This window comes from Xenia sp. Carnegie-2017, unplaced genomic scaffold (assembly GCF_021976095.1).
Source record: "Xenia sp. Carnegie-2017 unplaced genomic scaffold, XeniaSp_v1 HiC_scaffold_19, whole genome shotgun sequence".
Lineage (NCBI taxonomy): Eukaryota > Metazoa > Cnidaria > Anthozoa > Malacalcyonacea > Xeniidae > Xenia > Xenia sp. Carnegie-2017.
In genome coordinates, this window is record NW_025813481.1 from 5,704,857 (window position 1) to 5,732,024 (window position 27,168).

The 27,168-nt window shown below is 33.5% G+C and overlaps 8 protein-coding genes and 1 long non-coding RNA gene across 10 annotated transcripts; 6 read left to right on the top strand and 3 right to left on the bottom strand.

The window, feature by feature from the left end:
* Window positions 1-230: 230 nt before the first annotated feature.
* Window positions 231-1,943, bottom strand: LOC124438014 (T-complex protein 11-like protein 1). Its single transcript, XM_046988000.1, has 6 exons — window positions 1,709-1,943; window positions 1,516-1,636; window positions 1,205-1,428; window positions 730-1,093; window positions 475-649; window positions 231-392 (listed from the first exon to the last, which is right to left on the bottom strand). The coding sequence occupies exons 1-6, from the start codon at window positions 1,864-1,866 to the stop codon at window positions 370-372; spliced, it is 1,065 nt and encodes a 354-aa protein (XP_046843956.1). The 5' UTR covers window positions 1,867-1,943; the 3' UTR covers window positions 231-369.
* Window positions 1,944-2,291: 348 nt separating this feature from the next.
* LOC124438018 lies at window positions 2,292-3,065 on the top strand. The gene is made up of 3 exons (XR_006945949.1): window positions 2,292-2,313; window positions 2,624-2,730; window positions 2,812-3,065. It is a non-coding gene; the product is annotated as an uncharacterized LOC124438018 (long non-coding RNA).
* A 93-nt stretch (window positions 3,066-3,158) lies between these two features.
* LOC124438017 (50S ribosomal protein L21, mitochondrial-like) lies at window positions 3,159-4,586 on the top strand. Its single transcript, XM_046988004.1, has 7 exons — window positions 3,159-3,275; window positions 3,375-3,465; window positions 3,545-3,705; window positions 3,797-3,877; window positions 3,956-4,044; window positions 4,135-4,187; window positions 4,270-4,586. The coding sequence occupies exons 1-7, from the start codon at window positions 3,179-3,181 to the stop codon at window positions 4,436-4,438; spliced, it is 741 nt and encodes a 246-aa protein (XP_046843960.1). The 5' UTR covers window positions 3,159-3,178; the 3' UTR covers window positions 4,439-4,586.
* LOC124438015 (methylosome protein 50-like) lies at window positions 4,534-6,737 on the bottom strand. Its single transcript, XM_046988002.1, has 9 exons — window positions 6,481-6,737; window positions 5,993-6,338; window positions 5,884-5,933; window positions 5,745-5,815; window positions 5,624-5,681; window positions 5,482-5,550; window positions 5,304-5,415; window positions 5,164-5,235; window positions 4,534-5,098 (listed from the first exon to the last, which is right to left on the bottom strand). The coding sequence occupies exons 1-9, from the start codon at window positions 6,536-6,538 to the stop codon at window positions 4,879-4,881; spliced, it is 1,056 nt and encodes a 351-aa protein (XP_046843958.1). The 5' UTR covers window positions 6,539-6,737; the 3' UTR covers window positions 4,534-4,878.
* Window positions 6,738-6,808: 71 nt separating this feature from the next.
* On the top strand, window positions 6,809-14,709 carry LOC124438011 (translation initiation factor eIF-2B subunit epsilon-like). 2 transcript variants are annotated; one of them, XM_046987997.1, is made up of 22 exons: window positions 6,809-6,990; window positions 7,085-7,209; window positions 7,277-7,376; window positions 7,457-7,539; window positions 7,609-7,683; window positions 7,755-7,854; window positions 7,977-8,054; window positions 8,135-8,212; window positions 8,732-8,817; window positions 8,895-9,017; window positions 9,175-9,275; window positions 9,350-9,455; window positions 10,208-10,247; window positions 10,402-10,513; window positions 10,638-10,742; window positions 10,988-11,077; window positions 11,175-11,265; window positions 11,345-11,462; window positions 11,565-11,645; window positions 11,717-11,884; window positions 11,953-12,016; window positions 14,176-14,709. In XM_046987997.1, the coding sequence occupies exons 1-21, from the start codon at window positions 6,853-6,855 to the stop codon at window positions 12,004-12,006; spliced, it is 2,052 nt and encodes a 683-aa protein (XP_046843953.1). In that variant the 5' UTR covers window positions 6,809-6,852; the 3' UTR covers window positions 12,007-12,016; window positions 14,176-14,709. The 2 variants fall into 2 exon arrangements, with proteins under 2 accessions (XP_046843953.1, XP_046843954.1); XM_046987998.1 differs by having other exon boundaries at window positions 8,732-8,802.
* LOC124439347 (somatostatin receptor type 2-like) lies at window positions 13,902-15,392 on the bottom strand. The gene is made up of 2 exons (XM_046989572.1): window positions 14,581-15,392; window positions 13,902-14,502 (listed from the first exon to the last, which is right to left on the bottom strand). Exons 1-2 carry the CDS (start codon window positions 15,022-15,024, stop codon window positions 14,170-14,172), a joined length of 777 nt encoding a protein of 258 aa, XP_046845528.1. The 5' UTR covers window positions 15,025-15,392; the 3' UTR covers window positions 13,902-14,169.
* A 3,396-nt stretch (window positions 15,393-18,788) lies between these two features.
* On the top strand, window positions 18,789-20,245 carry LOC124439349 (adenosine receptor A2b-like). Its single transcript, XM_046989573.1, has 2 exons — window positions 18,789-19,560; window positions 19,798-20,245. Exons 1-2 carry the CDS (start codon window positions 19,017-19,019, stop codon window positions 20,106-20,108), a joined length of 855 nt encoding a protein of 284 aa, XP_046845529.1. The 5' UTR covers window positions 18,789-19,016; the 3' UTR covers window positions 20,109-20,245.
* Window positions 20,246-20,542: 297 nt separating this feature from the next.
* On the top strand, window positions 20,543-22,169 carry LOC124438016 (cyclin-C-like). Its single transcript, XM_046988003.1, is given in 3 exon segments — window positions 20,543-20,936; window positions 20,939-20,964; window positions 21,206-22,169. Coding segments are annotated over 3 exon segments (879 nt in total). The 5' UTR covers window positions 20,543-20,557; the 3' UTR covers window positions 21,680-22,169.
* A 48-nt stretch (window positions 22,170-22,217) lies between these two features.
* Window positions 22,218-26,863, top strand: LOC124438010 (histone acetyltransferase KAT6B-like). Its single transcript, XM_046987996.1, is given in 17 exon segments — window positions 22,218-22,458; window positions 22,461-22,571; window positions 22,640-22,863; window positions 23,105-23,231; window positions 23,304-23,416; window positions 23,492-23,685; window positions 23,766-23,837; window positions 23,951-24,105; window positions 24,190-24,367; window positions 24,431-24,503; window positions 24,577-24,666; window positions 24,763-24,903; window positions 24,992-25,085; window positions 25,155-25,301; window positions 25,376-25,460; window positions 25,545-26,259; window positions 26,325-26,863. Coding segments are annotated over 17 exon segments (3,012 nt in total). The 5' UTR covers window positions 22,218-22,241; the 3' UTR covers window positions 26,601-26,863.
* The last annotated feature ends 305 nt before the right edge of the window (window positions 26,864-27,168 follow it).

A 27,168-nucleotide genomic window follows, 5' to 3' on the forward strand; every position in this document is an offset into this window, starting at 1 on the left:
ATGAAAAACTTTGTAGTTATGAGAAGTCAAAGCTAAAAATTTCTTTGTAAAGTCAATAAGTTCATTTTCTACAATTTTGAAAATTGCAGGAACTTTTGCAAAACAATTTGATGGCTCACAAAGTAAAGTATCCATAAAATAACTGTACATTCTTGTTCCTATATAAATAGAAGTAAATAAAGTGAATGCATTTGCATACATAAATAAATCCTTTATTCCACTTACTGACAATTTCTGTGATTGTGTTAGTAGAATTTCCCAGACTTGAAAGTTGTAATTTTACTGACCCTTCTTTATCTTCATTAAGGCAATGCAAGCCTCGTTTTGTGAGAAATGAATTAGTTTCTTTGATAATTTGAAGACTAATGTTTACATATTTGTCAGCATCATCACTAGATTGCAAAAAATACATATTGATGATTCAGAATTACATAGATCATGCTAACTATATTTTTACTGCAATAATTTCATCACCTTGCTTGTAACAAGAGAGCTGTAGAGTTTTTGACACAGTTATATATTCAACATCTGTAGTCAAATGTGTACCAGTAATGATATTTAGAGTTATGGACATTATTGAAGACAATGAGATTAAATATTCACATGTCAGCCTTAACTTCATTATACGCTCTCTATCCATAAGTAGTGTCTGCAAGAAAAAGCATAAACCAGCAAGGTAGATGTGTAGGGAAATGAAAGGAAAATACACAAGCTTCAAATTTATCATACCTCGGGGAAAGAAATGTTTTCTTTCTCCAGCATCAATAAGGCATAACAATGCCTACATATGTCCACCAATCTTGATGTTTTATTTGCACCATTGCACAAAACAAATGTCTCTTGACTACTACAACCATCACCCGAGTGACCCTGTTTATATACATTAGTAGAACTATATAGAGATCTGTCATGTGCTATCCCACTTTTTATCCAAAGCTTTGTTAACTGCAGTCCATTAGGATTGACATGTAATAATTCTTTAAACTTTTGTCGTTCATATTCTATAGCTTGTTGCATAAGTCTTGGACGCAATAAAGACAGTTTATAGTTAGCCATGTCAAGTTTCATTAGATCCAACACACAAAATATTTCTCTAAAAACAGAAAACAAATTTTATACATTTGCAGAAAGCGTTAAATATGATTCATTTTATGGCAAGGTAAATGAATCCATTAAGGTAAATAATCCATTAAAATAATCTAACCGAAACAATGGTACTAAGCCTCCTTCAACATTGCTCAAATTTTCCACATCTTTGTCTCTGGCTGGAACACATATTTTTGTCATTGTCTCGATAATAAATCTTGTGTATCCAGCAATATCAACACATTGTTGTTCACTTTGTTGCTGAATCAACTCTACATCAAGAATGGACTCTATTGTTGCCCTTAAATTGACATTATGGTCAAATGTCAAAGATAGAAGAGCCTAGAGGAAATTAAAGAAAAACAATGCTTTATTAAAGATCAGGTGATAGGATACAATAACTAAGACAGTTCTGCATCTAGTAACTACTTCTTTGATTTCAGCTATAAGCCTTATAGCTTGTCCATAGTTTGGTGGATTTGCGTTGATTTCCTCTTGAAGAACATCCCAAAATGCTTGATGTACAATTTTCTTTACATGACCAACAATTCTATGACAGACAATCCACATATCCTGATAAATGATTGATTTCAGGAGGCAAATAAAAATTGCTGCTACTCACGATTCTGGTGACACCTGCTGCAGCTTGAAGTTTGGATCTACTGCCATTTCGTGGACTATAGACATATTTTGAACAATAGAGTCAAGATTTCGCCAGATTTCATTGGACTCTTCGACGACAGGTAAATCCTTTTCCGAATCTGTTAGATGATTTGCCATAAAAAATATATTTAAACTTTATAATACATATAAATACTTGCTCTGTAATTTGTTCTAGTTGCCATTGTTATTGTTTTCATATTGTATTTCTTTATTCAGAGCTTCTTTGTAGCGAATTACATATAAGGGGGGGAGGGTTGAACAAAGAGCAACAGAGGCTTCTTTATGCAGCTATAATTTTTACGTTTCTTCTTGTTCTTTTTTGAAATATTATATGTCGACACGAAGCTTAAAAAAATTCAAAATTATTTTGATAAAAGAAAATCTTCTACAGCGTTATAAAAGCATTTTTAGGCAAATATCTTAAATTTAAAAAATAAGGAATTTGCTATCTCCATTCCCATCACTCCCCCCTGCAAATTACTGAATGAGCCATCATATTTTTTGAACAGCTTAAATTCATTCTCTTTGTCTGTATTTTGATCTTCTACACAAGCGTTGACAATGGTATGAAAAATCCCTCCATTTCTTGTTCATCGCGCTTTCTCTTTGCAATTTAATGTAAAAAATGGAATAAAGCAATGTTATTGTATAAAATTCATTTATATTTGATAACTGAACTTCGTCTACAGTCTATATAATTTCCAGTTTTTAGCATCAAATTTTCTAAAAATATGAATGGTCAGTGCAATAGCTTTTTCAGTAGTTCAATTGTTGATCGATGCCTTTTTAAAATCTACCACGAGTTATTTATCGTAAAATGATGAATTCATAAATGTTTACACCCTTTGCTTTCTCAAATTTGTTTTTACTACAGGAGATTCAAATGAGCAGATATGTCAGTCCTGTCAATCCTGCAGTATTCCCTCATTTAACTCTGGTCCTGATGTCCATAGGATTATTTTTTACAGCTTGGTTCTTTGTGTATCCTTTTAAATGATAAACAATTTCTAAAAAATCAAATTTTTCAGTCTCTGTGAAATGATTTCTTTGACTTTGGATTAGATATGAAGTAACTTCAAGTAAATTCACTCGAGATATTTACAAAGAATTGTTGGTCGCTTTGGTTGCATCGCTCTTCTTAGGATTTGGAATACTGTTTCTCCTTCTGTGGGTTGGAATATATGTGTAATTGATGACTACATATCTTAACAGTTGTGCTTAAGAAATAAATAAAATATATAAATAGGTCAGCTAAACTATTAGAGTTTGCCTGTACAGATGTACTTTTATGTACAAAGAATTGGTTCTTTCCAAAATGTTTTGTTGTATTAACTCTTGTTCAATCTTATCCCTCCTCCCCTTTTATCAGCGTTTATTGTCGATCGTTTATTCCTCGTGGTTTTGGGTGAGCTGTGTGCCCAAATCCAATATGGCGGCCCGAGCGACGAGAAGCGTGTTCCACGTTGGAAAAAAGTCCTTACATCATGTTATGCTACGAAGGGTATCTGTGGAAAATAATATCAGATGTATGAAAAGAGAAAATATTTTTAATATGACCGTATTCAAGTTTTTCTATAGTGTGGTAGTCTTTCAGGATTCAAATAGATAGTTATTCAATTTCACAGATTCGTTGAGATTGCTTCAGAGAGCAAGCATATCTAGTTTCAATGGCAATCCTACTGTTCCTAACCTACTTCAGACTCTTTCTAAACGAGGGTGCGTTGTTGATTCATTTCTCGTTTCTTTAGAGATATATATTTGTAGTTTACCAATGACAAATATTTGTTTCTTTCAGCTCTCCTGCATTTGTTGGTCACATTAAAAGACTTCAGAATCTTGCCGTGAACATTGACACGGCATTGTGCGATGTGTCAACGAACCAAGAGAATACACAACAGGATATTTCCTTACTTGAGCAATGTGCAGAAGATGATGATGATCAATTTCGAAAAAAAGGTTGTTGAGAAGTTGAGCTGAACCTTAAAAGAGTTTGTTTGAAATTTTTTGTTTTGTTGTATTATTTTTATACATACATTTTTTTACATAGAGAATGATGTGCTTATCAAAGTTAAAGAAGAAGCAAAGTCAGCACAAAGGAGTGGAAATATTTTTGCCATTGTACATATTGGTATGGAATTTATATGTAACTGAAAATGTTTCTTCATTAAGTGTCTTCTTGAAAAACATAATGAAATTCTATTTTAAGGTGGCAGTCAGTTCAAAGTTTCACTAAATGACACAATAATGGTGAATAAACTTCCTGTGGAAATTGGAACAAGGATTAAGATTGAAAAGGTGGAGCATTATTTACAGCAATGTTATATTTGTTTTTATGCAAGTACAACATATAGCAAAGATGTCTGATGTTTAGAATATTCTTGTTAGGTGCTTGTGCTTGGAAGTGAAAATTTTACAATTGTTGGGTGTCCTCTTGTGCAGTGAGTAATTTCAACTCTATTTTTTCACTGTGGTGTGAATTAATTCAAGTCAAAAGAACAAATCACATCTTTTCCCTTTTAGAAATGGTTCATCTGAGGTACAGGCAACAATTGTTGAGCACATCAAAGACAGGAAAATTATTGTTTTTAAAAAAAAAAAGAGAAAAGGCTATAAACGAACGCAAGGTCATCGCCAAGCTTTAAGTATTTTGAAAATTGACAAAATCAGTTTGAATGTGGATGCATTTTAAGGAACTATAGGATATTTTATAACTACTATAGATGTAAACATGAAGAAAATAGTTTTTCAAAATCATGGCCTGAGATTTTCCAGGCTGAAAGAGAATTTTTCATAGTGAATATGACTTTTAATCAAGTAATATATGACAACAAATGAAAGTTGTAATGGTTTTATAGTCACATGGTCTCCTCATCATCATCTGTGTCGTTTTCATTTGTTGTGATAATGACTCTATTAAAGTCTTACATTTGGCTGTCATGTTCATGATGAAAATGGTTTTTGATTATTTCAATGTTTTCATTTGAACAGCAGCCAAGTGTTATCACATTTAAGATATTTAGTAAATATTTTACCAAAATCAACAATAACCTATTTTCAACAAATCTCTCACAAGATTGGTTGATGTAATGCTAGTGTATGTCAATACCCTTCATGGTCTTCCTCATTAAATTAATCATTTGAATTAGCTATGATTCCATTACATCCTACGCGAGTTATAACACTGGTCTCTAAGGCAACTGTTTTACTGGATTTTGTGTTCATTCCTTCCTCAATCATTGCCGTAGTATGACGAATAATCTGTGTATCCCAACCGCATGTTCTAAGACTGTTGTCAATCGGACTCCATGATAAATCACGAACAAAATCTTTATGATCATTGTTCTGATAACTACAAAAATTATCATAGACCATGAAGTTCCAACAAAATGTAAAAGATAAATGATTTGAACATACCACAACTGTGTAGAGTGTAGATCAAAGACATTGACAACACAATCATTTGATACTGAGGCAAGCCATGAGGGTCTACAACCCAAAAAGACTGTTTATGAAATGTGGCAAATCAAGAAATATTTTTGTTGATTTTCAAACACCTGCTGGGACAAAATGCAATGGCATTTACATCTCGACTATGAGGCTTCTGTTTGACAAAAGGTTCTTCTGTGTTTCTGGCATCATAACATGAAGCAGTACCGTCTTTATAACCTTAAATACAAATGCTTGATATTCAAATATTGATTTAATTTGTTAAAGAAAGAATGTTCAGATTACCTATGGCAAGAAATTTTCCATTTCTGTCCCAACACAAACATAAAGGTGCAGCTGAATAATGGTGACAATCTAAATAAATCCACAGAACAAATGATTATGTGGTTTTTATAAATGTTAGGCAAACTTCATCTTGACAACATACTTAAGAGTTGCTTTGCTGGTTTATCATTCCTCAAATCCCATAAAATAATGCTGCCATCCTAAATATGAAAGTCCCATTCAGAAAATCTACAGTTTCCTTTGCTCGTGCAACCAACCATTACCTCTGAGGCTGATGCAAACACTTCTTTCTCTTCTTCTTTAAAACTAACTCCGTATACGGCTTCAGAATGAGCTAAAACAAAACAATTGTAGGACAAAACCAAAACACACATGAAAAACATCAGGAAAAATATAATCTACCCAAAAATGTATCAGTACAAGCTTCTTTTTCAAGATCCCAAATTCTAATGCTGTAAGAATGCAGAAAATTAGTTTTGGGGAAATAAGAAATGCTGTAAATTTTTGGCACCTCATGTCCAAACTTCCACTGACAATTTTTACTTTGTCACAATTCACCGATATACTGTGGACAATATCATCATGACCATTTAAGTTGGCCAAAATATCTACTTCATTGAAATTCTCGCCCATACACCATAGTTCAATAATACCGTTATCAGAAGCAAATGCCAATCTCTTTTCATCCAACCACATTAAATCAGTACAACCTGCATTTGTTGAGGCACAACAACTGAAATGCTTATTATCAGGAGCATAGATGCTATCTGGAGCAAGATCAGGAGTTTTAAACAACCATAGCGAACCATTCCAGTAACGGCCAGTCAACTTTGATGAGCCAATTGCGAGTTTCCCATCTAAAGAAAAAGATACATTTACACTTCAATGGTTATTGGTATTGATACAGTTTGTAAAGTTTATAAAACTATTAAGATATCAACATTTATAATCATTGGCACTAAAGAAGCTATTAATTTAAAGCTACATTCTTCATTTTACCGGGAGAATGATCGATAGCGTCAATCGAAGGGTAAACTTCTGATGGAAAAACATCCATTACAATTGAACTAATTTTAAGATAAATTATTAATCAACTATCGGCGCGGTCACAAGAGTGTGTTTTCATTCATTTGGTTTTCCTTTTGGCAATTTTTTCAGAGATTCAGTAGATCCACGAAGATGTATTATGTATAATGATATATTGGTATTGATCCACTATCACAATGCTACCTACGATTTGTCTTCATTGATGAAAACCTGCGGTAGGAAAGTCCGGTAGGGCATACGATACCCGGAGATGAAATTGAAATAAAATCTCGTAGTGAGAACTAGTGGTTCAAAATTAGAAGATGGACAACATTTAAAGACAAAATGCCAAATAAAAAGAAAGATGCGAAGTCTGGTAATCAAAATGCTTCTTGTGAAAAGCCAAATGATGTGCTACAAGCGGTTATACTTGCAGACAGTTTTAACTGGAGATTTTCTCCTATAACATTGGAAAGACCCAGGGTTAGTATTTGATTAAGATTAATATAACTGTGGTTTGCGAGCCAACACTTTCAAAACAGACTTTACTTTTATGTGTATTTATCTTTTCTTTCAGGTATTGCTTCCACTTGTGAATTGCACACTACTAGATTACACTGTAGATTTTTTATTGAATTCTGGTGTAAAAGAAATATATGTATTCTGCTCTAGTCACGTGGATCAAATTGTAAATTATTTAAAGTATGTTCAAAGGGGGGAAAGAAAGTCTAGTGTGGGGATGCTAAATCACAAATTTGTTTATTTATAGCGATTCAAAGTGGAAAAACAATGCAACAGCTAAATTTCAGACTGTTTTATCAGAGGGTTGTATGTCTGTTGGGGATGCCCTAAGGGAAATTGATAGACAGGTACATTGCAGGATATAATGTGTTTGAACATTGTTCTTTTGTTTAAGTTTGTAATCACAACTACTTTCCTTAAATTTTAGGCATTTATAAAAACGGACTTTGTTTTGGTTCATGGTGATCTTGTCTCTAATATTAAATTGGATAAAATCTTGAAGGAACATAAGTGAGTAGTGTGAAAACATTTTGAAAAATGATCTTCTCTTCTTTATCATATAATTTATTTTAATATTAGAGAAAGGCGGCTTAAAAGCAAGACATCTGTAATGACAATGGTTTACAAATGTGCTGCTCCTGGTCATAAAACCAGGTAATTTTTCACAACATTGTAAGATATATTTAGTGCTTGTTTTAATGAGAAATTTTGTTATTACCGAGCAGATCAATTGAGAATGATTTGTTCCTTGCTACCGAACCATCTTCAAATAGAATTCTCCACTGGGAAAAATCATATGGAAAGAAAAAATTTTCCCTTCCATTGGTGAGGAATTTACATACTTTTTTGATTTTATGTGCACAAGATTCTGGGAAACAAAAAATGGGCATTTCTTTCATTGTAGTCCATTTCATGACACCACTAAAAGTACATTTATAATGTTGTAGGAATTGTTTACTGACAATATGGATGTGGAGCTTAGATATAATCTCCTAGATTGTGAAATAAGTATTTGTTCTACTGAGGTTTGGCCCTTACTACTTATTTATCATGGTTACATGTTGATTTTGTCATAAATAAAAAAGAAAATGTCTATATTTTTTAGGTTCTTCAACTGTTTACAGATAACTTTGATTATCAAACCAAAGATGATTTTGTTCGTGGAATTATTATTAACGAAGAGGTATGGTAACTAAACATTTTTCACTTTGTAAAAAAGCTTTTCACCAGTACTGGAATCTTGCAAAATCAGCTGAAGTTCTTAAATAATAAGAATATATTGTTACATGTTAGTGAATGTATGTAGATAGTCTAGGTTAGTAGACTCCTTAGAAGGACTGTTGTTGATGTTGACTAACATTTTGGCAACCTTAGATGACTACCACTAGGTTGTCCTAGGTTATCCTAGGTTATCCTAGATTGTCCTAGGTTGAACCTGAAGATGACTACCGCTAAGGTTGTCGAAACGTCAGTCAACATCAACAAGAACAGTCCTTCTTAGAACTCCTCGAACCTGGACAATCTGCATTGACAAACATGTAATGATAATCCTGGCTCAAACCATTTACTTTATTAAGAATATATTGTAGTATGCATTTTTATGTTTGTATTTTAAAATAGTTTAATTTACTGTCAATTGTTATATTGATAAAGTAAGGATGGAACAGCACTTTTAAAAATAAAGATGAAATTAAAATTTTAGGTTATGGGAAATAAAATTCATTGTTTTCTTGTTGATGAAGAATATGGGGCTAGAGTGTCAAACATTGAAATGTATGACTCAATAAGGTTTGATTTTACACCCAAATTTGTTTTATTATTTTGTCATTTTGACGGCACATCTAAAATGTCATGTGATCATCTAGTAAGGATGTTATTCGTCGCTGGGTTTATCCAGTTGTTCCAGATAAAAAAGTTCTTCAATCAAAGAATCGCTACACATATAGCAGACATAATGTTTACATTGGCCTTGATGTTGTATTGGCAAGGTGAATATTGATACTGCAGGTTCAAATATGTTCAGTTGAATTTAAAATATAAAATTCTAACCTAAGCAATGGTTTGCATATACAATATAATGATTTTAACTGTTTATTTAGTTTTTTAATTTCGTTCTCATCACCATTCCTTGTCTTGTGTTTTCAGAGATTGTGTACTTGAGCAAGATGTTGTTGTGGGGCCTGGCTCTAGTGTTGGCAAAGGAAGTGTAGTAAGGAGATCTGTGATTGGTTCAAATTGTGTTATAGGTTAGTTCAAATATCATAATAAATGAATCAGGTTTATTTTGTAATGTATGATTTTCATTTTGATTAATAATTAGGTGATAATGTTGTTATTGAAGATTCTTATATCTGGAACAATGTCAAAATCAACGAAAGCTGTCAAATTTCATGCTGCATAATTTGTGATAATGTTACAGTAAAACAGTAAGTACGTACTTTTTTGACGAAAGGCTCAAAATAACGCAAAAATGTGAGTTAGGATAAGATGACCGATCATCTTCATTTTACATCAGTCTAAGTCGGTGTTTGACGAGTCACTAACACTTAATTTATACCAATAACGTGAAAAAATAAACTACTCATTCTTATGTTCTAAATTCTAAGTTTTTATGAGTTATGACATCACCACACATTAGTCTCACTTTAGCGCTTATGTGCAAATCCTCATCTCGCAAAATGTTCTAAGTTTTCTAAATTCTAAATGTTCGAAATTCTAAATGCAAAATATTCTAAATGTTCTAAATGTTCGAAATTCTAAGTTTTTATGAGTTATGACATCACCACACATTAGTCTCACTTTAATGCTTATGTACAAATCCTCATCTCGCAAAATTTTGCCAACACACTTTATGAAAACGGAATGAAAGCCTTCAATGCAAGCTCACCAACAGATGATCACATGAACAAACATAATTGAAGTTCAATATTGCAAAAGAACATTGAAAGGAAAATCGACTAATACAGCTGTGAAAAATGTGAAAATATGGCATTTCCATGGCCCATCAATACGCATTTTTCACAGTTCATTGTCCGTTTAATGGCCGTTACTTTGAGCTCTGCGCTACTTGCGTTTGTTATCTGTTTTTGTCTTGCATTTTTTTTTTGGTAGGATATAAATTTAACGTCTTTAGTTAGTGACGCTTTAAATATCACCTGCTTGTTATTTATTTATTTAGAAATGTTGTTATTGAGAAAGGTTGTATACTGTCATTCAACGTAAGCGTCTCAGATACGTCAGTTGTTTTTCCTATCATCCTCGTTCATCAACTATCCTCAACCTCATACTGCATGATATCCCCATTCATCAACTATCCTCAACCTCATAATGCATGATATCCCCATTCATCAACCATCATCGTCTTTGCCATAGGTCGTTGTTGGACCTGATATCCACCTGAATGCTCGAACAAAGATTACTCTGATGTCAAACGATGGAAAAGATGATTTTGGAATGTCTGAGTTGTCATTGAAAGAAAAACAAGGTTAGAAGATGGAAGTGAACCTTTTGTCGTGAAATGTTTAAAATGAGCTTTGTATCCGTCAATTTGATGGCATGGATAAAATTTTGTGGCAAAAAATAATTTCAATTTATTTTTGCATCAACAGATTTCTCGTACGATTTCACAATAATTGGCAGTGAAGGTCGAGGGTTTTTGTGGAAAATGGACGCAGAATCGGATGAAGACGAACCTGAACTGAAGGATTTATGGGGTGAGTTTTCACTGCATTATTTTACTAAGACATTGAAAATCGTTGCGAGAGATTTGCCTGGCGGAAAGCCGATTTTTCGCTATAAAAATTTTGGCCCAACATAAAACTTTAAATAAAGACATTTCGGCAAAAAATTAGAAGTGAAAATAAAAGATTTTTTGTTGGGCAATTATGTATATAATGAAAATTACTGAGAAAAATCATTAAACTTTCCAAAGTTTTCTATCTCTACCTTCTCTCTTCAGGCTGCAGCAGTGCTGGGACGAGCGAGACTAGTGACGAGTCATCTCTCCCAGGCTCGCCAGCATCCACTCCTCCACCCGACGATGCGAAATGTAAGAATTTTGTAACTTTACATGAGTTCTTTTGTGAACATAACGACATTCATCAGTTTGTTATGTTGTTTGCGTTGAATTTTTTGTCCTCTTTTAGTGTTTTACAGTGAGGTTTTCGATACAATGAGAAATGGCATCGTCAATCAAGTCAGTCCAGATAATCTCATTTTAGAGATCAACGCATCAAAGTGAGTTTTTGAAACTTTCACTGATAATTACGTTTCTCTCCTCCAAAATTTCATTAACACTTCCCAAACACTTTGTTAGATATGCTTATAACGTGACCTTTCACGAATTGAACCATGCTGTTATAAAGACATTCCTGGAATCACTTTTCTCTGGTCTGATATCTTATCAACAACATGTTCTCAAAGACATGAAAAAGGTTCATTGAAGTTTACATCATATGTCTTCGTTGTTCTTATGTTCTTTGTTTACTTCACATTACGTCATATGTACGTATGAAAGGGATCTGGGTATTTTCCAGGCCGCGTTGCATCTTACTCCGCTATTTGTTCACTACATGAAGGAAATGGAAAACCAAAAAATTGGAATTCTTGCTGCCGAGGTAATAAAGCCATTTATGATAGTTTTACTCTTGTTATTATGTAATGAAGTATTAACTTCTTCTTTCTTCAGGAGTTCTTCTCTCAAAACGAGGCAATGTTGCCAGCGTTTCAAACATTTTTACATTTGATGTACGACAAAGAAATATTTGATGAAAGCGTCATTTTGACTTGGTTCAATTCCCCTGTACAGTCTGACGACACGGTCAGCAAACAAATTAGAAAAAAGGCCCGTGAACAAGTACGTCTATTGAATATCGTGTGTCATTCTTTGTTTCATTTTCATTTCATGAAGTATTAATGTTGCAGGTTTCTCGTTTCATCACTTGGTTGGAAGAGGCAGAAGAGGAGTCAGATGAATAACATTGTTGAGGTTTGTGGCTTTCTGCTCATTTGGTGAAAAATGTGATCGTTATTCATGCTTACATTTGATTTTGAAGAATTACAGTTTGAGCTCTTTATTATAAGTGAATTTTCAAATTCCCCTTGCATTGCATATAAGATTAAATTATATTAATTACCTAAAAATTACATACGTAATATAATGTTATATACAATACTGTTTTTGTTTATTTTACATTTTCACTTACATTGTTTTGTGTTATGTCAACAAATGCAGATTATCTAATATTGTTGACACTGATACGTATATTGAACTGGATAACGCATCACGTTTAAAATATTGTACGAAAAGTAAAGCCGGCCCAATTTATGTATAGAAAATTTTTGAGTAAAGTGCATTGTTTCATTTAAGATTGAAAAGCTCTCAAAATTTACAAGATGTTTTATACAGATTGCAGACTTGATTAGATACAAGTAAAGAAGTTATAAAACATGAAGTAACATTCATGTATAGAAATTAAAGACCACTACACAGATTGCAGACTTGATTAAATACAAGTAAAGTTATAAAACATGAAGTAACATTCATGTATAGAAATTAAAGACCACTACACAGATTGCAGACTTGATTAAATACAAGTAAAGAAGTTATAAAACATGAAGTAACATTCATGTATAGAAATTAAAGACCACTACACAGATTGCAGACTTGATTAAATACAAGTAAAGAAGTTATAAAACATGAAGTAACATTCATGTATAGAAATTAAAGACCACTACACAGATTGCAGACTTGATTAAATACAAGTGAAGAAGTTATAAAACATGAAGTAACATTCATGTATAGAAATTAAAGACCACTACACAGATTGCAGACTTGATTAGATACAAGTAAAGAAGTTATAAAACATGAAGTAACATTCATGTATAGAAATTAAAGACCACTACAAAGATTGCAGACTTGATTAAATACAAGTAAAGAAGTTATAAAACATGAAGTAACATTCATGTATAGAAATGAAAGACCACTACAAAGATTGCAGACTTGATTAAATACAAGTAAAGAAGTTATAAAACATGAAGTAACATTCATGTATAGAAATTATAGACCATTGCACAGATTGCAGACTTGATTAAATACAAGTAAAGAAGTTATAAAACATGAAGTAACATTCATGTATAGAAATTAAAGACCACTACACAGATTGCAGACTTGATTAAATACAAGTAAAGAAGTTATAAAACATGAAGTAACATTCATGTATAGAAATTAAAGACCACTACACAGATTGCAGACTTGATTAAATACAAGTGAAGAAGTTATAAAACATGAAGTAACATTCATGTATAGAAATTAAAGACCACTACACAGATTGCAGACTTGATTAGATACAAGTAAAGAAGTTATAAAGCATGTATAGAAATGAAAGACCACTATAGTTTTAAGAAATCTTTGGCAGTAGAAAAATTGCCCCATAGGTACTTAAACAGGAATCGATGGAATCTTCATCCCTTTGAATGGAAAATTCTTGTTGCATTGGATATTTTGATTAAAGAGAACTACTCTTGCGTCAGATGATATAATTTCAGAAGAATTACCGATATTGCTGCATTATCTTCCTTTTTGGTATTGATATGTAAGACAGCTGATCACTGCTATTTTCATGTTAATGCAAATGCCAATGTTCGTAGATCATTGGACGATCGCACCACTGACTAAATGTTAAACATTGTGAACCTCACTTTGCAATCCTATGTATTGTATCTCGAATGCCCAATAAACAAGGATGGATGTGCATGAATTAGCTCAGTAAATCATTGTGGTACAGGCTTTCTGACAAGAAACGCCAAGTTTATCTTAAACATTCACAATTGCATCTCTACACGAGTCTAAAATTTACTTTAACCATCTTTTATTTATACATTATTATTATTTGCTGCTTATTTGATTAATTTAACTTGTAGCTTTATTCTTTAAATATTTTACTTTCCTATGACTTGATCAATGGCAATAACTGCTAATTTATATATTTCTTTGGTAAGACTCGTACAATGAAGATGTTATTGATTTTTAAGGTATTGAGAGGATTTAACTTTTTTTATTGACTGTAATATATCTTTTGAAGAATTCTTTTTAAACATGCAAATGTAGAAACTGTGATGAATGACTACATTTAATTTAATTTATAGGGAAATGTTTTCGCTTGATGAATCTTCTTGACAAGGTATTCTTGTGAAAAGATGGTAAAATCTCTTTCGGAATGCTCGGTTTGTGAAAGCGTAAAGAGCTGGATTTAAACACGAATTAAAGAAAGCGAGAAGATTGAGAAGCTGATGAAGAGTTGATTCTTGGCGAGCGTAACCTATCTGAGCGATGAGTGAGTAGGTTTGACTTGGTAACCAGCAAATCAACACTGCAAACGTTGCGCAGGCGGCCATCCGTATGGTTCGATTCAGAGCGATTTTATAGAAGGCTGGATTTGTTGGTCGTTGAGTATTCTCACGTAGGATTGGACCCTAGAATTCAATAAACAGGGAATATTCAATAGTTTTATTTGTGCATGTCTGCGAAAACATCAACACTTATTTCTATATTAGGTATACCTCTCTGTTCATTGTCTTTTTTCTTCTTAAAGTGATGAGAATATGTACATACATCACAGAAATAATAAATAAAGGTGCAATCATTCCACCAAGGAAGGATATGGTTGCCAAAACTGCTGAGATCGTTCCCCCTTTTTGAGTTCTCCATTGACAGGAGAAATATCCGTCATCATAATGTTTTATTTGAATTTCATTGACAATATTAGCTTCAAGGGAGAAACCAACAATCCAGGGCAACGCCAGCCACATTATCTTGTGCCATCTCGTCGATTTGTACTTGCGGGCATACAGTGGCCTTGACACGGCAATCCAGCGCTCTATGGTGAGGACTAGGCATGTATAAATGGAGGTGATACCAAAGGAAAATAATATATAATGAGACCATAGTAGATTACAGTATAGAATCCTTTTTATTGCATTCCTTGGTTGAATCATTTTGAATTGATGATGAACAGCCAATGGTGTTGCGAAGAGAAAAATTGCACTCAATAAGTCAACTGTTGCCAAACTAAGTACCAGTCTACCATACGATTTCTCTAACCATTTCTTATTATTGGCAAACAGTATGACAACGAAAGCATTGCAAATAATTGAAATTATTGCAATAAACAGAAAAAGACCATCAAGAAAACGACTAGCGTGTTCGTGTTCGTGTTCGTTTCTTTGTTCCAAAGCTTCCTACGCTTGAGTTTGAAGCGTTATTTATCATTTTAGAATAAGATACTGCAGAAAAGTTAAAACCTTTCATGATATCGTATTGAAGACACACGATAGGAAGAAGGACTGTGTGCTTATGCGGCCGTTTTGAGGGACACCTGTCTTATTTAATCAGCTTGAGTCCCATAACGAGTTAGATAATCAATTCGTAAATATCTATGTTTCAATTATAAAAATATTACTCATGGCGTCTGACTAATTACGCTGTTATTTCGTGCGATAAAGTTTGTTATGTTGTGTCGTCTGTTGAACAAGAAAAGGAAATAATTTTTTCTTCTGATGCAAGACAGCATGTCATGATTTGTGTCTTGAAAAACGACATTTTGAAGATGGTCCGTTAAACGATCTTAATTGTTATTGGAGTAATCTTGATTTGGGGTTCGTGCAGTGTGTATAATGCTAATTCTTACGTAATTGAATTTTTTTCTTCATGAAAATGAATATTTCATCTGTTCCAACGCGTTCTGGGCAAACATACTTCGTGTAGGCTTTGACATGTCGTCGCTTTTTATGTTCCGTTGCTAATTTTCGCTCTGCTTTTGCTATGTGGGCGTGGAAAAACTATGAGAGGGATATATAGATAACATTGATCTGCGAAAACGGACGAAATTAATTTAATTAAAACATCAATATAGTAACATATACAGCTGAATGCAATATATTTTGAAAAATATTGAAAGATAAGCATTGATTCAAAAACACTAGCGGCAAACTATGATTATGACTAAATTTTTGACTCTGAAGATGACTACCGCTAAGGTTGTCGAAACGTCAGTCAACAACAACAAAAACAGTCCTTCTCAGGACTATACCAACCTGAACGATCTACATTTACAAACATGTATACTATGATTATATCTCAACGTAAAAACTAAAACTGGGTCACTGCCACTGAAAGACAATCGTGAATCTCAACTTTCTTTTGTGTGTTTTGTAATTTCTAGACCCTCATTACAGTGGTTGCATGCCTTTTAGCCGTACTTGAAATAACTTCCTTTCCTAACTTAGTGTGTAAACATTTTGTAATTGAAAAGGAAAACTTTATAGTTTGCACTATTTTACATTTTGTGTTAATTTTTTAGGAGTAGCTGTAGAGAGCGAGCCACCTTTACCTAAGACAGCTATCGACAAATGCTATAATTTCTTTGTAAAATGTGTTTGTTCTTTTATTTAAGTTATCCCATTCTTCTGGTAAGATGTACATTCTTAGATTCAAGGAGATTAGTCGAAATGTAGGCAAGTTGATCCACAAAATATGAAAATCTTTCACATGAAAATTCAATTGCACAATATGAAGCACCTTTTTCTTTACCATTGAAACTACCTAAAATGTGCTGTGGACACATTTTTGTCGTATTTTTGATTATGTAATGAATACTGTATTAGAAATCAGCAGCTGCATACTTCTCTCTGTATTGTTCTGTCCTAAGTTGCATCAATCCTATAAATTGCTCTGTCCGACAAAATTATTTCTTCATTTCCTATTCTTCTTTTCCGTTTTTCTATGTTCCATATTGCTTCATTCATAAAACAGTTGAAAGCGAATGCTGTCGTGATTTTGTTTGTTTTGAATTTATGTATTATCGAATATTATTGACTATTTTTTCACAATAGGAGCTCATTCATCCGTGCTTCCAAACAGATAACTTTTCATTTTCAGATCATTCAGTTGAACTTAAATCCAGTAGAATTATTTTCGCCAATACTAAGCTACATTTCACAACTTCAAAGCCTTCTGCTCAGCTTTAAGTGGTGTGGGCTGATTGCAGGGTTTGTTTCGAAGATCGATTCTTGCCCAAAGACTTCAAAAATAGTTTTCCTAGTAAGGAGAATAAGAGAACAGAAAAGCTCTTAAAATGTAAACTTAGGTAAGATTTAAAAATTTATCATAACCAGAAAAAGATGTTCGTACAGACAAAAAGACATAAGTATTTTGAAGCTTTTGCATAAGTGTATATTCCAGGCTCCATCCATAAATGTCTTTAAACATCCTATTCCAAAATTTTACAATTTTTTATTGTTTGTCAGCTTTGGAATATCGTTGTAACCAAAAGAAAAATTAATATTTATGAATAATAAAAAGTATTTGAAAGTAGGTTTAATTTTAACGGTCTCGTTAATATTAAAACAGAATCCATCTATCAGACATAAACAATACTTTATCTTTCGGCATCTTCAACTACGAACGTCAATCGTTTTTTTCAACTTAGGAAAGAACAAGCAGAATTCCTGTGTGGTATTACTATGAAGAAGAATCAAGACATTCTTTTCCCTAAATTAATTATTAAAGCTATATTCCATTATCATGCAAGCGTTTCTGTATTTTAATCAAAACTTTCGACTGTTTTTTTGCTGATTTTACTTTTACATCCTACTATAAGGCACTTTATTGTTTTTACTAAAGCAACTTCAATGAAATAAATGCTAAAAAAGTTTGCAGACTATAAAAAAAGGTTTTCAAGGCTGTCGTTTTTAGATTCGTATCTACTGAAGTGATTTCATATGCTAGCTTTTTTATCACCATGCAATAAGGAAGAATTTGTATGCCTGATTTCTAGAAAAATGCTTCAGTGCACGATATTTAACCGTTAATTCGTTTGAATAAACACTTAAGAATACAACCTTTAAACCACGACATATGTTGTAGAAAAACAAAATATTAAGAATTGGTTTTCTGCCAAATGCTTGTTATGAGTAAGTGAAAATTTATAACATAGACAATTTGGTGATGTTACAAATGAAATTAGCTTTTTTATGTGGATTTGAGAGTGCATGAAATTGTGAATGAACAAAATTATCAAATGTTATTTGCTGATTGGTCTATAATTCAAAATGACTTATTCTTAAGACCTTTCCTAAAGTTGAGAGTTAAAGAGTTTGGATATTTTGGATTCATATGTCATCACAGGGGTGTAGTTCACGATCCATCTTCGCCTCTGTGAGCTGCCAGTTTCCGGACAGTTATGATAATCCCATCTGTCGTTCCCATGTTTTGAAAGCTAATTAATTTTTCGGCAAAGAATTTTTAATGATTTACTTTTCATTGTTTACTCTATCGAAGCTGAATAGGACACGTGACTTTCCCACGGATGTCATCCACTGTTGGGTGGAAAATAAAAAATATTACGCCTTTCACAAACAAACTTCTAGAAATAGTGTAGTAGTGGTTTTCTTGACTAGCAAACTTGTTCTCTCGGGAAATTCAACTCTATATACGTCACACTGACACCTTTAAAGTGTCAAAGCTAGATATTTTGAAAATTGACTGATTTTCACTGGAAGAAAAACATTTCGTTGTGAATATATTTTTACATATATGATTGGTTTATGGATTCTATGCAGGTGACAAAAACACATATCTTTTTCTTTTAATTACTATTTTCCGTCACCTTCGTTCTCTATTTATGTCGACGCTTCTTATTTTAGCTTCATCATTCATTAACGAGACTGCCTTTTTGAGCTTAATGGTTTCCATGATGTAACTCTACAGTATTTCTTGGAGTTATTTTGTTGTACTCAGCAAAAATTTAAGCGGATGTTATCTCCATGTTTTGTCGTAAAATAGTCTTGAAACTTACAGTTGACAAAAACGTTCACAAAAATCTAATCTTCATCATTAAATGGAATTCTATGTGTGAAGCGTAATGATGTAATATGTACTTGCTGTCGTGGTCAATATCTCTCGTTCATTTAACAAAATACTGTGAAAAATGATTGGGGTCAATATTTCTCTTGCTTTAATTTCTGCTCTCGCGATATTTGCAAACTTTATCGTCATTATCTTGATTGGAAAGAAAAGTGACTTTCGAAAAAAAACAAACTCTTCTCTTATGATTGCCCTTGCTGTGCAGGATATTTTGACTGCCATCGGTTTGTGTATAATTCCTGGTTTTGTGCTGACTAAGGACACTTACAGATTACCAGAAAATAAAATAATGCAAGATTTGTATTGCTGGATTATATGGTCAAGATATATCACATTTGCCTTAGCAATTACATCAGTTTATACATGTCTGATGCTGGCCATTGATCGTTGGGTTGCAGTTTTTAAACCACTATTTTATAGATCTTTCAGTCGATCAAAGAAAGTCATTTCATCTATGTTGATATTCCCGTGGTTGGTAGGATTTTCCTTTGAAATCAACACCGCATCACACGCCACATATTATATGAACAATAATAATAATATTTGTAAATGGAAAGATGATGGCGTTTCATTGACGGGAAAAGCTATGACTTTCGTCACATTTACAGGCAAGTTGATGTTTTATCAATTTTATCTTGTCGAATATTGGCAATAAGACATTTGTTGATCTTGGGTGGAAAATTAAGAAATTTTGGGCAAAAATCAGTTTGTCAAATATATATTTTATTTCCACGACGCCAATTCATCTTTTCATTTGTTTTTAGTTTATTTCTGATAAATTATCAGCTGTATTCAGTTAAATTGGCTTTAATTATCACCTGTGTATTTTATATTGACTTTGATAAAATTTGATGAACTTTGCTCGTTTTTCTTTCTGCTAGGAATGATAATACTTCCATCGATGCTTATGATATTCGTTTATACGAAAATCGTCATTCGTAGTAGTTATGGTTTCAGAAGGTCAGGTCTCTTCACTTCAGCAGCAAGAACTTTACAGCTGCGTAACAGACAACAAGAAAAATCAGAAGGTCATGTAGATAGGCCATCAAATTCATCTTTAAGAAGGCTCACGAAGATCGCATGCGCTGCGTCAACGATTGTTGTTGTCTGCTGGTTGCCTGATCAATTATATTTCACTCTTTTCAACTTGACTTAATACATTTGCGAGAAAAAATCCACAATTCCCTGATTATTCTTGCATTCATAAACACTGTCATTAATCCTTTTCTCTATTGTTTATCAGATAAACGGTATGTTCGCGAGATTGTTAAATGTTTTCCTTGCTTTCGTCGCCGTGTACGACAAGTACTACCTCTACAAGAATCAAGTTAGTTGTTAAACTATCAACATTTTGTCAAATTGTCGAAAAAACTACATATTTAAAAAATGTGTATTGTATTTAAACTATGTTCCTGATGAAATAAACATTGTTATCTTCCATAGTCAAAAATGCACAAATTGTTTCGCAAGAGTAAATCGTTACGAATGGCTGTTTTCCTTGACTATAAGGCGCCTGTGATTGGCTAATTCTCCAAAAGCTTTTGAAAAAAAGGTGTTCGTATAGTAGATGAAAAATAGTGAAAATATACCTCAGAGAAGAGCAAAATGGCGGCTAATTTTTGGCTTTCAACTCATTATAAATTTTGGCTATTAACAAAAGAAGAACTGCTTGTTTCAAATGGAAGACAAGAAGATTTAAAGTACCTTACCGATGAAGAGTATCAAAAAATTCACATATTTTTTGCCAATTTTATTCAAGCCCTTGGAGAACATTTAAAACACAGACAACAAGTGATATCGGCGTCTACTCATTATTTTAAAAGATTTTACTCAAAAAACTCATTGAAGAACATTGATCCGCTACTTTTGGCACCAACTTGTTTGTATCTTGCTTCAAAAGTCGAGGAGAACGGTGTTATTTCGAATAATCGCCTCATACAAACCTGCCAGACGATTGTAAAGAACAGATATATGGCTGTTTTAGTTGCGAATTTCCGTATAAAATAACACAGGTAGGCTTTAAGATTAATTATAATGTTATGTAAAGATTATGTAAAGCCTTTGGCAACAACAAGAGTAAAAGCAGCTTTTTATAAAAGCTCATCTCTAAGTGTTTTCTTACATGTTGGAAAAACTAGAAAAGCTTTTAGCAATATGGTGAAGTCACCTACTCAGTATGATTTTTATTTATAAAGAAATATGAAAAAATTGTCGTTGATTTTATGGTAATGATATTTTGTTTTATATTTATAGGTTTATGAATGTGAATTCTTTATTCTTGAAACTATGAATTGTTGTTTGATTCTCTTTCATCCATATCGCTCATTGACTCAATATGTTCGTGAAATGGGCGAAGATGATAACTTTCTGTCTTTAGCTTGGCGTATTGTCAATGATAGTTTACGCACAAATGTATGTTTGTTGTATCCACCATATCAGATTGCACTTGCTTCAATCTACATGGCTTGTGTTGTCAAGAACAAAGATCCTTGCGAATTCTTTAAGGAACTTTGTGTTGATATGGAGAAGATTTTAGAGATCACTCAAGAAATATTGAAACTCTATGAAATTCTCAAGACATATGATGAAAAAAAAGAAATGCCAGGAATTTTGGCGAAAGCTCCAAAACCGAAAACAAATAGTCGACCTTCCTCTTCTGCAAGTTCTGGTTCCCAATACATAACACCATCCCCGGTGTTAGTTTCACAAACTGGAACACCTCGATGAATTTCTCATTGATGAGAGGAAGCTTTGAGAAAAGAAATAGAATTTTTAATTTTTTAAATGAATTGAGCAAGATGTGACTGCCACTTACAACTTATGTTTGTCTGTCTGAACTAAAACAGAGAGCTCAGAGGTGGAGTTTTCCCACAAATATAGTATAGGAGTTACCTCTATTTTCCATATTTCTCTAGTAGTGCCATTCTCCCTCTCCCTTAACAGTCTTCTTCAATATGGCCGCCACGCAAGACAAGAAATGGCGAATATCTTCAGCTTGCTTTTTAACTAAAATGTCGCGTTTCGCTTTGTTTTAAAATGGAAAACAACTCATTTTTCTTCTAAATTCACGGGAAATATTGTGAAATATCTTTTATTTAGGTAAATATGCGTGTTTTTTAATCCGGTTAACGGCAAATTTTCTGTAATGTAAATAGTTGAGACTAAAGAGGTCCAATTTAATTTTAAGCAGAGAAATTATTAAAGTTTTTGAACCACATATTGGATAAATATATGTTTCAATCTTTTTATTTGCATGATCAGGACCTAATCACATACACTTGTATGAAAAATGCCTCGGACAAAGAAAAGTGAAGACATAAATGAACCAGATCCAAAATACCTTGCATGGATACTTGCCGCAATTGCAAAAGTTCGCCATCAAAAACAACGTCCCAATGAAGATAGGATCACTCACATCCTTGAGATTACATATGGTGCCAACCCTGATACTGTGGTTGAGCAACTTGAACTGTGTGTCAAAACAGGACAAATTATACGAGGAGATTTTAAGGAAAGTCATCTTATAAGGATCCATCAGTTCATGCTCCAGGAGGTGGTAGACTTCATCGTATGCCTTCAGATTTGAATAAATGTATAAAAAAAGCAATTAAAAGCGAAGGTAGATTACATTGCATATACAGACATATAATTAATTATTTTTGTGATGTTACCGTGTGCTGTTTTCAGGTGAAGAAGGATCAACTCTAGTTTCCATTGAAAAGTACTTAAAAGAAAATTTTGCTGATAAAATGGAAGCTGTGTCTGACCTTACAATGGCAATACGACATGCAATACAACGCGGCTTAAAGACCGGACGATTTGTTAAAGAAGGTCGTTATATTAAAATCTCCGATAAATATCAGACACGTGAGAGGGCATCAAGGCAACTGAAATCTAGTTCACTTAGGGAGGTAAAAGTTAAAGTTTTGCTTTACATTGGTGCCAATATGATCGTACATGAGTAATTTATTACAAAAAAATGTTGATCCATGCATAATGCTTTCCCCTGTTTTCAATGTTGCAACTATTAAATCAGGGGGGGCTTTCAAGCTGACCAGAGCAGATCTGGTAATAAAAATGATCAAATCTGGTCATGCTGATCAGTGCTTTCTCAACAATATTCAATATTATCATGAATGTTTTACCATATAGCGTTTGGAGAGGGAGAAACCTCGTGCTGAACCAAGTCCTTTATGTGGGTTTTGTCTGGGAACTGCTGAGAAAAACAAAGATGGAGTACCGGAAATTTTAATATCTTGTGCTGACTGTGGAAATAGCGGTATGTACAGCAAAATTAAATTGTCATCAGTATTTTTAGTTTTTGTTTTCAGTTTGGTTCATTTCTATTCAGGTCATCCAACATGCCTTAAATACTCAACAGAATTGACGGAAAAAATACAGTCTGAAAGATGGCAGTGTATTGAATGTAAAGTTTGTTCTGTCTGTATGTCTGCTGGCAATGCGGTATAAAGTATTACTACCTGTTGTATTGTTACAAATATTTACAGTGTTAACAGTGCTGGTTTTCTTTTTTCTCAGGACAATTTATTGTTTTGCGATGCATGTGACAAAGGATTCCATATGGAATGTTTATCTCCACCAATGACAGAGATGCCATCCGGTTCATGGATTTGTTTTATGTGCACATCTCGACCTTCACCAAAGAAACGAAAATCTGCTCTTACTACACCACCACGTAGAAAGATTGAACATACACCAAATGATTCTAAAGAGTATGTGTTGCAATGATACATCTCATGTATTCTTTTCTGATTTGTTTTTGGTTCATTTCTTATTTCCTAAATTGATTTAGATACGGCGTATGTCCTACGGAAGGTTGTGATGGAAGTGGTCATTCATCTGGAAAGTTTACAACACATAGAAGGTAAGAATAGTGAACATTGTCGCTATTAAAACATTGTGATGAATTAAATATTGTGACAAATACCACATTTCACAAATGAAACTTTTTTGTTTTTTGTTTGTTATATTTTTTAGCCTTTTCGGTTGCCCAATTGCACAGTCTTTGAAAAAGAAACATCATATGAATGATTTCTCGCCGGAGACAACCGACGTCACACCAAAACGAAGAGTTGGTCGACCTCGTTCTTCTCCCAAGTCACCGTTACATAAACGACCGCCACTCCCTCCTGGTAAATACGTCATGCTCATTTTAATGTATCATAAAACGTAATTATTGACGGAGGCCGAATAACATTCCTATCTTTCATATTCAGGAGTTACAGAAGAAGATTATTTATTGTTCAAAAAAGCCCAGGAAAGTGCAAGTAGTGAATTGACATCTCGTCCTGTTGCAGTCCCAGGCTCCAATGCACGCTCACCACCTTACATACAATTTGGTCCGTACGAAATAACAACTTGGTATTCGTCACCATATCCTCAAGAATATGCACAGTAAGCTATTGATATTTTATTATTTAAATCTTCAAAATCATTCAATAATTATGATATTTTTAGGCTTCCTAAACTCTATCTTTGTGAATTTTGTTTGAAGTATATGAAAAGTATGAGTATATTGCAACGACATAAGGTTTGCGAGTTTTGTTCGATTCGTATTATTTTGTTATTCATACTCGTTGACAAAAATATTCTTGTATTTACAGACAAAATGTGGATGGTTTCACCCCCCTGCTAACGAGATCTACCGACATGATGACATATCTGTGTTTGAAGTTGATGGAGCAGTAAACAAGGTTTAGAAGGCGGGCATTTTTCTCCGAATGCCTTTTGACTGTAATTTGATTTGACATGTTTCAGTTTATAAATATTTTTTGCATTTTTTTGTCTAGATTTATTGTCAGAATTTGTGTCTTTTGGCGAAGTTGTTTTTGGATCACAAAACTCTTTATTACGATGTTGAACCATTTCTCTTTTACGTGCTCACGCAGAATGACAGGAAAGGTTGCCATCTCGTTGGATATTTTTCAAAGGTAACTTTTGCTTTCATCTTCTGTAAGTTACATGTTTCAACTACAAAACTTTGCAGTCGAAGTCTTCAAGGAACTGTTTTTGCTTCAGGAAAAAGCGTGTCAACAGAAATACAATCTTTCTTGCATTATGACGATGCCTCATTATCAACGTCTTGGATACGGTAGACTGCTGGTTGATTTTAGTAAGTGTTTTTGTTGTTGGGACTATGGCTTCTTGCTGTGTTACTCCATAACTTTATATTTTTTCTTAGGCTATCTATTGTCAAGAATTGAAGGACAATCTGGCTCTCCTGAGAAACCTCTCTCAGATCTGGGATTATTGACTTATCGTAGTTACTGGAAAAGCGTTATATTGGAATATTTTTGTACACACAAAGAATCTCAAGTAACTATAAAAGGTATTTATTGTTAATGTGGGATAGATCTGTCGATCTTTCCATTTATCTATAAATCTTTGGGGGTTTTTTTATAGAGATAAGCAAAGCGACCGGTATGGATCCTCATGATATTGCAGCAACGTTGCAACTTCTCAACATGGTTATTAAAAAAGATGAAAAGTACGACATTTTCCATTGGTCATGCACTGAATTGTTAGTACAATATTCTGTTTACTGTTGTGTTTTTATTTTAATATCTACCAGGATATTTATTTGTTTGAATCGAAGCTACATCAACGAATTTACTCAAAAGTTGGTTTCTCAAAAAAGGCTGGCGTTGGATCCGGACCGATTGCGGTGGACACCGCTGGTCCATGCTACTGCGGTCGTTGCTGAACAAAGTTCCGAAAAATTGCAGCAAGAAAATTTTGCTACCCAATCTGATGGCGAAGAAAACGTCGAAGTTGATGTCTCAGCAGATAAAATATCTGAGCCCGCCTCTCCTGTTAACAATGAAATTTCCGTAGATAGTAAAAGCCTTGAAGAACCGATCGAAAATGCAGAATTTAGCAGCGATGACGAAGAGGTTCTTCCGCCTAGAAAGCGATTGCGAAAGAAAATAGACGAGAGCGAGTCTGAAGTGGAGGAAACAAGTGTGAATATTATTGATGAAATTAAAGATAATGAAGAGATTAAGAATGATGAGGAACCACCGGAAAAGAATTTGCTGCCAAAAACAACAAATGTCTCGCCTAAAATGGAGGAGGAAATAACAGGAGAAGAGAATGGTGACATGAAAAGTAGAAGTAGTTCTGTTCACAGTAACGAAAGTGGTGATGATTCATCATCAGATGATAGTGATAATGAGTCATCTAGTTCCTCGTCAACATCAACTTCTGATTCTTCTTCGAGCAGTGACGAAGGTGATACGAAATCTTCACGACCAAAAGAAAGTCCTCTTTTTGACACTTTCCGAAAGGCAAGTATATTATTTATGGACTGAATAAGAAAACGAAGTAATCTTTATAAATTTATTTATTGTAGTCTATAAAACCATCAAACGATCCCGTTCTGCCTGGCGTTAAGGATCCCACATCGGATCTCAGTATTCCTGTTGGCCCAGTGGAGGCAAATGGAGATTTTGATTTACCTGTTCAAGGAGAATTTGATCTTGTAGATGGCTCATTTCTTCCTGGTTTTCTTGACGGAGATATCAATATTAGCACTGGAGAAGATCTTACCAGTGATAGCTTGCTACAGGAAGTTCAAAATGCTTATTATGATGAAACCACAGAAAATGATGAAAAGGGTTTGGATTAAAGTTTTAATCATAAGTCTTGTAAAGATAATGTTGTACTGTATTTTAATATACGTTTTCTGCAACTGTCGATGGTTTCGAAATATACGTTTTTAGTTGACAATAATTTATTCAAACTTCTCTTCTAGGCCTTTAATCCACGAAGTTATATTAATTATGTTTTCTTATCTATCCGAAGCACGATTCATCTTTTTTACATATTTTCATGCAACTTTGTGTTCTCTTAGTTTACTTTTTGTTTTAACCAAAATTCGATTTGTTTTAAGCATTGCCTTTTTAGTTTCTTTTACATTTTCATTTAATGTATTACCTCTTCATTGCTGTGTGTGAGTGGAAAGAAAATTCAAAGTTACTATTCTTCGTTAATGTACCTTGTCTTTGTCTAAATTTGATTGTGGTTCATTCAAAGCGCGTCCATCCTTGTGCCTTCGCATATCGCGTGATTCCCTACGAAACTGTTTGTCGTATTCCTGGATCATCCATTGTAAATTTTTAATGTAGTCTACAGCATTTCGAAGTGTTTCAACTTTAGAAAGTCGTTTTTTTCCATACACGGCAAAAGGAATCTTC

Excerpts from the sequence above, each read along its gene's own strand:
- LOC124438014 (XM_046988000.1), bottom strand. The coding sequence starts at position 1,866 with ATGGCAAATCATCTAACAGATTCGGAAAAGGATTTACCTGTCGTCGAA. Across the intron at positions 1,637-1,708 it reads CAGCAGGTGTCACCAGAATC|AATTGTTGGTCATGTAAAGA; the intron begins GTGAGTAGCAGC and ends TGTCTGTCATAG. Across the intron at positions 650-729 it reads AAAACATTTCTTTCCCCGAG|ACACTACTTATGGATAGAGA; the intron begins GTATGATAAATT and ends TTTTTCTTGCAG.
- LOC124438017 (XM_046988004.1), top strand. The coding sequence starts at position 3,179 with ATGGCGGCCCGAGCGACGAGAAGCGTGTTCCACGTTGGAAAAAAGTCC. Across the intron at positions 3,466-3,544 it reads CAGACTCTTTCTAAACGAGG|CTCTCCTGCATTTGTTGGTC; the intron begins GTGCGTTGTTGA and ends TGTTTCTTTCAG. Across the intron at positions 4,188-4,269 it reads GTTGGGTGTCCTCTTGTGCA|AAATGGTTCATCTGAGGTAC; the intron begins GTGAGTAATTTC and ends TTTCCCTTTTAG.
- LOC124438015 (XM_046988002.1), bottom strand. The coding sequence starts at position 6,538 with ATGGATGTTTTTCCATCAGAAGTTTACCCTTCGATTGACGCTATCGAT. Across the intron at positions 5,934-5,992 it reads AGTGGAAGTTTGGACATGAG|CATTAGAATTTGGGATCTTG; the intron begins GTGCCAAAAATT and ends GCATTCTTACAG. Across the intron at positions 5,416-5,481 it reads TGGAAAATTTCTTGCCATAG|GTTATAAAGACGGTACTGCT; the intron begins GTAATCTGAACA and ends TTTGTATTTAAG.
- LOC124438011 (XM_046987997.1), top strand. The coding sequence starts at position 6,853 with ATGCCAAATAAAAAGAAAGATGCGAAGTCTGGTAATCAAAATGCTTCT. Across the intron at positions 7,855-7,976 it reads AAAAATTTTCCCTTCCATTG|GAATTGTTTACTGACAATAT; the intron begins GTGAGGAATTTA and ends ATAATGTTGTAG. Across the intron at positions 10,743-10,987 it reads TGAACTGAAGGATTTATGGG|GCTGCAGCAGTGCTGGGACG; the intron begins GTGAGTTTTCAC and ends TTCTCTCTTCAG.
- LOC124439347 (XM_046989572.1), bottom strand. The coding sequence starts at position 15,024 with ATGATTCAACCAAGGAATGCAATAAAAAGGATTCTATACTGTAATCTA. Across the intron at positions 14,503-14,580 it reads TGAACAGAGAGGTATACCTA|GGTCCAATCCTACGTGAGAA; the intron begins ATATAGAAATAA and ends ATTGAATTCTAG.
- LOC124439349 (XM_046989573.1), top strand. The coding sequence starts at position 19,017 with ATGATTGGGGTCAATATTTCTCTTGCTTTAATTTCTGCTCTCGCGATA. Across the intron at positions 19,561-19,797 it reads GACTTTCGTCACATTTACAG|AATTTGATGAACTTTGCTCG; the intron begins GCAAGTTGATGT and ends TGACTTTGATAA.